Raw genomic sequence first — 10,105 nt, forward strand, 5'->3', positions numbered from 1 at the left:
ATCTTATTGCACTTGTTTAGAGTTCCCAATGGAGTTTCCTCAAATAATTTAAAAATTACAACAAATTTCTTGACCATATCAAATTATCAACTACCACCTCAAGCCAAATTTTAATTTACAAGAGTGACATTTTTATGTCAGCTAAAGTCCACTTAACCCTCTCAAACTACCACTCTAATAATAATCTATCCCTCAAACTATCAATTACAACAATTTACCCTACAAACTATCAAAACAATGACAATGTACCCCGAATGCTAGCAAAATACCAAAATTACCCCTATAAAATTTTTAATAAAACAAAAATACCCTTAAAATTTTGAAAAAAAAATTTAAATTTTAGTATTTTTGTTTTTATTTTAGTAAGGGTAATTTTGTCGTTATGTTAAAATTAAATGGTACATTGTCATTGTTTTGGTAATTTAAGGAATAAATTATTGCAATTGATAGTTTGGGGGGTAGATTGTCATTTGGGTGGTAGTTTGAGAAGGTTAAGTGAATTTTACCCTAAATAATTAAATTTCATGATAAATAACTTGGTTGTGCCACGAGGAGTGTCATGTTAATTTGTAAGTCAACATGACATTTACTATGTCAGCTATTAAATAATTAAATTAAAAAATATATGCATAAAAATATCATAACTTTTATTGCAAAATTGTTTAAGCAAGCGATAACTGAGCGATCTTAATTATGAATTGTCACACCAATTTGTAAATAACTTTATAGTAAAAATTGTAACATTCTTATCACCACTCAATTAAATTTGATTGTAGTTGAGTAAAGGAATATAATTTTTCAATTTATAAAAGTTTAAACGATCAAAATAAGAGTAATATTATAAACTACATTTTTATCTCACAATTATACCACTTTGCTGATTTGGTTGTGTTACTCAGTCTTAAATTTTTTATTTTTTATTTTTTAACAAAGATTTATTCAAATGCTTACTAGCACTTTCACACCAACAAAGTGAAATAGTTATAAATTCATTAAAATAAACGTTTGTCTAAACATTAATATCTAAGAGCTAGCTAGCTTTTTTCTACTTTTCTTTTTTCTTGTTTAGTGCACCAACTTCCAAGCAGCCTGTGGGCTTTTTGACCCAATTAGTTTCTTTAGACTAAAGTTAGCCCCCAGTGGAAAACATGAAAGAAAAGGGAAGCAGAAAATTCCAAGCCACCCTGGAGATGGTGTCTTGGGGTTGTCTGGAGATGCCACAGCCGCAGGCCATGGGCAGACCAACCAACTGCAACAATACAAAATTTCTGGCCTTCTTTACTTCACATGGGGAGACAAATGACAATTTAGTGGAGCATTTGGTTGTAAATTCCCTTGTTTTTCTTTTTTAATTCCTATTTGTTTAAACAAATCAGGGTTTCAACTTGTAAATCTATGGGTTGCCACTGCCTACCCGACATCAACATGCTAATTGGTATTCAATAATTATACCCATCTTATAGACACTTAAAAGACAATGACGAAATTAGGAACTTGACTCTAAAGCAGTTGAACTGCATAAAAAAAGACCTTAAATATGCTAAAAAAAAAAGTTGTCTTCCTTCCTGCTAACCAAATATAGGTTTGGTCATCGATGGATAGCTCAATCAGTTGAGGATCATGCCTCATAAGGCGGAAGTTACTAATTAAAATCACAATTCCTCCTTTATCTCCCCTTATGTAGATACACACACACACACACATATATATATATATATATATATATATATATATAGGCTTTGTCATGTTATCGCTATGTGCCTAGGTAAGCAAGCGCCACCAATTAGCCATTAGTTTGGCCCTTGATCGTGCCACGGGAAATTTCTTTGTGGTCCGCCCTTATTCTATTAAGTAATGGCTATTAAGTTGAATCTCATACATTTTGAAAACATATTAACTTAATAGAATAAGTTGAAAAATACTAACCTGATTTGAAGCAAAACTTTATCCATCACATGCTCTCTCAACTACCAATCCCAAATTAGACCCTTTTTTTTTTTTTTTTTTTTGTAATTTATATCTATGTATAGATGAGTCAATATCATTGCTTGATGCATATCCTTTCTCTGACAAATAGAGAATATTATTATCTTCATTCCATTTAAATTTTGTGTTTTTTTTCAGCATTTTTCCTACTTTTAAATCCCCAAGGTCCCCTACTCTACTTCCAAAAGGCTAGTCAGAATAATTCATACACCTAACAATTATCATATGCCAAAAGCCAAAGCATTTGCTACCACTAATATCCCAAGCTATTTTAATGGTTTTATTAAAAAATTATGTAGTTTTTCATGCTAATTAAAAAATTATATACTTCTTATATGTTAAGTGGCATATATAATGGTGTATAAGGACATTTTTGTCCTATTGTAAAAGTTAAGTCTTATATTAAGTGAATGAATCGTAAGGATATTGTAACGACCAAGAAAAAGTGGTAACAACATCCTCGCTATCATTTTAAAAAGATTAGTCAATTTAGAGTTTACTTTAAGTTTATTATAAAACTCAATTTTACATAGTAACTAGAAAATCTGAAACTTAGCACTTACTACTATCTTTATAAATCTTCACTCTATATGAGATACTCCTCATCTTCCATATATCGAACCAGAGTGTTACAAACTCCATTTTTCAAACTCTTGACATCCTCGTTAAGGTCATGTCATGCAGTACTCCAATACCACATAGCTTAATGTTACAAGCTTGGTGTTACAAACTGATACAATTTGTAATGGCCTAAGAAAAAATGTTAATTACATCTACGCTTCACTTCAAAAAGACTAGTTAATTTGGAGCTTTCTTAAAATTTATTATAAAGCTCAATTTCACCTAATAAAACTAGGCAATATATGTGAGAATTAACACTCATAACTATCTTTATAAACTACTAACTTTATGTGAGCTACTCATATTCTTCTTAATATAAAACCAATGTGTTACAGATATTATATATGAATTAAGTCTCATATTGATTATGTGTTTATAAATAATTTTAGATGAGTCTAAATATAAGTTGGATTAATTTTTAAAAAAATAATAATAGAGATGTGAGTAATACTCATATACTAGGCAATCACCTCAAACTATGGGTAATGGAATAAGACATTTCGACGGAAAAGAGAACTTCACGTGACAAATGGAGGATATCACTATCTGGACAGGAAGGTTGGCTTTAAGGTTATCTTCTTTTTAACTTTTCAATGCTCATTGAAAATATCATGAATCTTTAATTCATTGACCTTTCTTCAATCCCACCTCAATCAATCTATAAACCATTACTAGCTCTTTCAAAACCAGAATGAATTTGTTCTGTCCATATATTAAATAAAAGTCTATGCAGAAAATAGACTAATTTATCAGTTACATTTGCAATTAAAAATAAACTAATAACCCTTCATTATATTCCAAGTACTATTTCATAGTTAACGATATATATAGTGACACATTATTTAAACATGATATTATTTCATTTAAAATTTAATTTGAACTATAAAATAAATTATCTTATATGAAACTGAGGGAATCCTGATGAGGTCAAATGTTCTATACTACCTTATCCTTAATGACACTCCTGTAAAATGAACTCAAACCAAAGTATAAGTATTCTATGTTATTAGACTTTTCAAATTTTACAAAAAGACGAGACTATGGGACTCATCTACTTCGAATAGGTTAGAATGTGATACTCACTACTCAGAATTAGGATTAACAATTTTTTACACGAGTCTAATACGAAATTAAGAAACTAGGGTTGAGGAGCCTGACCTATTTAATTAAATAGATTAGGTTATAGTTAACTTATATTATATAGTCTTATACACATATTTCGACACGATCTAAACCCGACATGCGATATAATAGTTGACAATTTTTGGCATGATCAACAAACCTGACACAAACCCAATACAAAATTAGAATGTCAGAGTTTGAGAGTTTGATCAATTTAATTACATGTGTCTGATTATGGTTGACATATATAGTCTTATACATCTGCCTTTATAATTCGATACGCGAACACGACTTGTCACCCTTACTCAGAATAAATAAAAATTCGAACAATCTTAAAAAAAAAAAAAAAAAACTCTCTAAAACCTACTTGGTTCAAACCGTTTAAAATGTGCGATCCATCTGGTCGGAAAAAGAGTTTGACAACTCCTTCGCTTAAAGTTAGTTGCTTAAATACATGTACAATTGGGTGAGCTAATTAGAGTAAATCCTAGTCCACAAAAGTAGGATAGAAGGGTAATTATGGTCAAAGTAGAAGAGGACAGTTGTGGAATCGACTCAGTCTCCAAAGCAGGCAAAACCCCAACCGTCATCTCTTTTGGTAAAACATTGGCTGAGCAAAGCAAAGATGAGGAATGTCTGAGCCTCTGACCTCTGACTCTGACAGTTATGACCCCCCAATCTGCCACCTCTCTCTCTTTCTCTTTCTCAAGATCCCAGCAGCCTTTGACCAAATCTCAGCCGTTAGATCATCTTTTTCTTTTTGCATTTATCATCACCCTCTAATTTTAATCTTAATTATTATTGTGCACTTAAAACTTAAAAGCAACACCTGTTTTGGAAAATGGGGACATCCTTCACACAACTGCCAGCTTCTATGTAATGTCCAAATTGTCCTTTCAAACTAAACCTCTCATGTTTGATGCACTTTATATTTATTTTATATCATACCAAAAATATATCAGTCACTTAAAATACACCATATCAATTAATATATATAATTTTTCTAAAATTTTCTTGGGTTTGGCATGAAATAGAGCGGTTGATATTAGAATATGTGTTTCAATCACATCGGGTCTAATTTCATCTATAATTGGATTCTAGTGTTTTTTTTTTTTATTTTATGGATGACATTTTTACAAGGGATTATATTATTACTTTCTTCCAAATGATAAAACAATATGTAATTCTACAAATTTGAGATACTGCAAAATATTATTAATAATTCCACAAAATAATTGATTGATTCAATAATGACTTGGAATTCTTTATGATAAAAAATGCCCATATAGCATTCAGAATTTCATTTCAATTAAAAATATGTGCACCTTTCAAATGAAATAAAGTTGATACAACCATCCTAGCACAAAAAGACACACAGAACATACAAATTTTTTTTGACAAAATCCCACATAGAACATCAACCTTAATATAATGGACAAAACCCAAAAACAATTATTCCAACAAAGAAAGCACAATCTAACGAAGAGGCCAAAACTGTCTTCTCCTTATCTTCCTCAAAATCAAAAATCAGAGCTGTACAGATCATTAGCATCAACCAGAACCTCCCACCACCACTGTTTCCACCTTTCTATGTTCCTCAAAAACATATCCAAATTCTTTTGTTTTCATTTTTTTGGGTCCTTGTTCCTCTCTAGCATCACTTCCAGCTCACCCGCTTAGATCGGATCTATTCTCTGCCATCCCTTCTCTTTAGTTTCATCTGACGCCACTTGGTTTGCCTTTCCATCATCCCCAGTAAAAGAAAACAAACTCACAAAAACCGAAAAAAAAGAAAAAAAAAGAAAAAAAACGAAAAAAAAACGAAAACAAATTTTTTGATTACTTTTCCAGAAAACCCAAGAGAAAATTTCAACCCCATATGCTTAAACCATCACGGGGCTCTGTGTATTCCTGACCTCCATTTCTGAAGTGGGTCGGTGTTAAATGGGCAATGTGACTGCGGGCGTGGCTGCCAAGTTCGCCTTCTTTCCACCGGACCCGCCGACGTATGATATTTACAGAGACGAGGATGGGAGGCTGGTGTTCCCTGGGGTCACAGCGGATAAGAACGCCGACGTGCATTTGCTGGACACCAAAGGCGGGAACAAGATCGTTGCCATGTTCTGGAGGCACCCTTTTGCGAGGTTCACGGTGCTGTACTCGCATGGCAACGCTGCTGACCTGGGTCAGATGCACGAACTCTTCATCGAGCTCAGGGCTCACCTGCGTGTCAATATTATGAGGTATTTTTGGGATTTGGCGGTTGGTTTGTGATCATAGCCCAACTGGGTGTTTGTGGTTTTGGTTCTTTTCTATGCGTTATGGGTTGGAACTTGGGTTATTGGAATAACTTTTTGGTAGTTAAAGTTAATATATATATATATATATTTTTTCACTTTTTTGGTGATTAATGGATTCAATTCCCAATTTGTAAACTTTCTTAATTTTTGTATCATGGGATTTTAAATCCCTTGTCGTTTTGTATGATTATTTTTTTTAATTGTTTTGCTTCTGTGATTGCATAGAAACCAATTCTTCTGGTTCTGATTTTCCAACTTTTTCTTCTCTGCTTTGCCATGCCCTTCTTTTTTTCTTTTTTCTTTTTTCTTGGCAAGTTTCCAAATTTTCCTTTTCTGTATATGATTTTGTTTCTCATAAGGATTTTTCTATCTTTTTTTTTTTTTTTTCCTCCCATTGATTTTTGTCTTTGCATGTATGGTACCATTTTTTGCGCGAGTTTAGGCGATTCATGGAGCTACTCTGCTCAAAATTGATTTACTTTTATGCCGCAGGCTTCATAACTATTGCACGTTTGTTTTATTCGGCTTTATGAGTCTTTACTCCACAAAAAATATATATAATATAATATAAGGGAGAAGAAGATTAGTGTTCTGATTGAAATTTTAACCAGAGCCCTTTTAAGAAACGAGGGCAATAGAGCCGTTTGATTTTTTCTGGTTGCTTGTGATTTTCTTTTCTTTTTTCCTGGGGATGCGATAAATCCATCAGATTTATGCGCCTGAGATGTTGTATTTATTTATTAATCTTAAGTAGTACTAAGAACCTTTCCTATTTTATTTACTTCGTAGTTATTGATATATTGCAGCTATGATTATTCAGGATATGGAGCATCGACTGGCAAGGTAAGTACTCCCTGAAGATAATTTGCATTTGAAGTTGCTCTTTGCTTTGGAAATCTTGTATAGACTTCAAATTAACGCCCAAATAGCCTTGAAAATTTTATTGAGAAGAGTTTTAAGAAGATTTTAAAAGAAAAACTCAAACTTTAAAAATGGAAAAAAGGAAAGACATATGGAAGCAGAAGAATATATCTATGGATAAAATTTTTCTCTAAACTGGTTTGAAAGACATCTGTCCTTAGAATATATGATTTTCATGCATTTTGAATAGGGCTAATTGTTAGCTAATTGTGGTTATCTCTGTAATTGTGGTAGCCTTCTGAGTTCAACACATATTACGACATAGATGCTGTGTACAATTGTTTGAAGAGCGACTATGGAATTAGGCAAGAGGAATTGATTTTATATGGCCAATCTGTGGGAAGTGGACCCACAGTGCACTTGGCTTCTCGGTTACAGAAGTTGAGAGGTGTTGTTCTTCATAGCGCCATTCTTTCAGGCATACGGGTCTTGTACCCTGTCAAGATGACATTTTGGTTCGACATTTTTAAAGTAAGTTTGACTGAAGTATTCTTTGGAGCTCTTTTTTCTGTTGCAAGCTTTGATTTTGTATTGAGGAAGCCTGCTTCAATTTTTCTTTTTCAGAATATAGACAAAATACGGCATGTCAGCTGTCCGGTTTTAGTTATACATGTAAGTTTTTTTTTTTAATGTTAATCTTGTGGTTTAATTACTTTGTCCATTCCATTTGTTTTGGCAGCCAAAGAACTTTGCTTCCTGGCTTTTATGTCTTTTCTTTTCTTAGTGAAGTTATTTCAGTGCTTGCTGTCTATTACTTTTTGAGATACGACAGCATGGCATTTCTAGATTTATTTATATGTTTCTGTTTTGCATAATTTCTTTCATAAACATGCTTGATATCATTTGATTGAATGGTTGACCCACCTACTGTTAACACATCAAACAATTCACAGACAACTGCATCTTAGATGCTGGCACTAAGAAACATTTAACCACCATTATATTTTGTGTTTTAGATAGTCAACTATGTTTGAATTTTTAATCCTTGATTTTTGTTCCCTTTTTCCTCCCTCTTTCAGAGATTCGTTCTTGCATTATCATAGTAGGCTGTTTGATCACCTTCTGTCTGTTGAATCTTATCGGAGTCTATCCTTTTCTAATGCAATAATATAGAAGAATAAAAAACAATTCTCAAGTTTCAGGAGTCTCTGTACTGTATTTGTGTGAAATGAAGGAAGAGTCTTTATGGTTTGGAATCCAATATTCATCAAAAAAGATATCGTAGATTTTCTTCTTTCTTTCAAACAAAACAAATCCAGTTAAAAAATTTCAAGTGTTCTCCTTTAGATACGAAAAATGCACTGAAAACATTACAAATTCTTTTCGAACCAAAAAAATAAAGAGTAATCAATAAATGGGAAGTGAGAAATACTACCTGTATAGATTGGTCACTGCAACATGTCACTTGCAATGTGATAAGAAGGTGGTCTATAATTCTGTCAGATAATGAGGATGTAGCTGGTGTTGCTAAAATACCAAGAACTCGGGCTTTTGTGCCGTGTCTTCTTTATTTTTACCATTTTTCCTGGCCGCAGGTAAGGGGTTTCTAGTTGTTTCATAGATCAATGATAAAAAGTCTTCTTTTTACTTGGTTTGGGTTGTGCCGTTGTGATATTCTGATAAACTGAAGTCTGGGAATGACTAAAAAGTGCAAGCTCTGTCATGTTTTTGTTGTCATTGTAGTTATACTGGTGAAATGAGTAAAAGCACAGCCAGATTATGTTATAGAAAGCAACTCCAATCAGGAACAAGAAACTGAAAGTTTACATTATGGATGAATTAAAGGATTCATCATTTTGTTTTAAAGGAATATCAATTTCCTTCTGCTTTGTCCATAGAACTGTATTATGTCTTGGATGTAGTATTCTCTACCTATGGCCCTTACTTCCTACACAGTATTTCTGTCTTGCCTAATGACTATTTGATTTGGTATATGATTCTGATTTGATTCATTCTGGCTGCTATTGGTATGGCATCTCTGATGATGGATCATTTTCAGGGAACAAATGATGACATTGTTGATTGGTCCCATGGAAAGCGTTTATGGGAACTTTCCAAGGAAAAATATGATCCCTTATGGGTCAAGGGCGGGGGCCATTGCAACCTTGAAACTTATCCCGAGTACATTAAGCACTTGCGCAAGTTCGTAAACGCAATGGAGAAACTCGCGCTCACAAGACAGACGAAAGAACTCACTTCTAACTCAAGTATTACACAAGTCAAACACAACAAGTGCTTGAGATTTGGAAGATGATAGCTGGTTCTTTCTCCTCATTTGATTATTATGGAATCACAACATATATGTTCCTTTGCATGGTTGGCCTTTCTCCAAGAATAGCTATCGTGCTTGGCGGCTAAGCTGTTTCGCCTGGTATGTTTCTTAAGATCACAAAATGATAGGAATCACATGTAGTCTGTTTGAACCAGATCCTGTTCAGATCACCATTTTTGAGGTAGGAATCTACTGCAGTTATTTTATGGTTGATGTGAAAAAAAGTTTATCGTGGCAGCTAATGCAAGAGAATGTGCTTCTTGATCTGGATTTCATGTATAATTAATTTACAAAGTTGAGTTTTATGTAAAGACTATCATCAGTTTGAGAAAAGAAATACATGGGTTTGTTTCATTTACTTATTGGCCCCAATAATCTTATTTTGCACTTGCTAAACTACACGCTTGGACTAACCAAACTTACACAATATTTCTTGATTGATTTCTCTGCAGTTTTCCATGCATATATAGCATGTTTTAGGCATGTGAAAAATGCTGTTATGTTTGGACTAGGATATCAATCTAGTTTTTGCTTTATTTTCTGAGCATTTTAGTTTTTGTTACAAATTATATTTGGGTTTTTGGAGTTTTATGTGATAAAATTTCATATCAATTAGAAACAACAAAAGTTTTATGGTTAATATAACATTGTCGGACCTAAACTCGGTCGGGTGTTTATCTTCCGATAAATTCTTCCCTCATCTCTCTACGGTTCGGAGTTATCATACTTTTTGTTTTCTGAACAAATACAATAAAAGAGAGCTAGCAAGATGATTGAGGTGGTCTGTCTATCTAGAACTCTATTTGTTAAAACTTTTGTTTTCTCTTCTTAAAACAAAAACATTACCAAACAACTCAACCACGAAATAAACTTAAAAACACAA

General features: G+C 33.0%; 1 protein-coding gene across 1 annotated transcript; it reads left to right on the forward strand.

Moving 5' to 3' along the window:
* Positions 1 to 5,189: 5,189 nt before the first annotated feature.
* On the forward strand, positions 5,190 to 9,580 carry LOC132184383 (alpha/beta-Hydrolases superfamily protein). The gene is made up of 5 exons (XM_059598003.2): positions 5,190 to 5,972; positions 6,836 to 6,872; positions 7,185 to 7,421; positions 7,515 to 7,562; positions 8,950 to 9,580. The coding sequence occupies exons 1-5, from the start codon at positions 5,674 to 5,676 to the stop codon at positions 9,202 to 9,204; spliced, it is 876 nt and encodes a 291-aa protein (XP_059453986.1). The 5' UTR covers positions 5,190 to 5,673; the 3' UTR covers positions 9,205 to 9,580.
* Positions 9,581 to 10,105: the final 525 nt, after the last annotated feature.

This window comes from Corylus avellana, chromosome 7, assembly GCF_965113065.1.
Source record: "Corylus avellana chromosome 7, dhCorAvel1.hap1.2, whole genome shotgun sequence".
NCBI classification, from domain to species: Eukaryota; Viridiplantae; Streptophyta; class Magnoliopsida; order Fagales; family Betulaceae; genus Corylus; species Corylus avellana.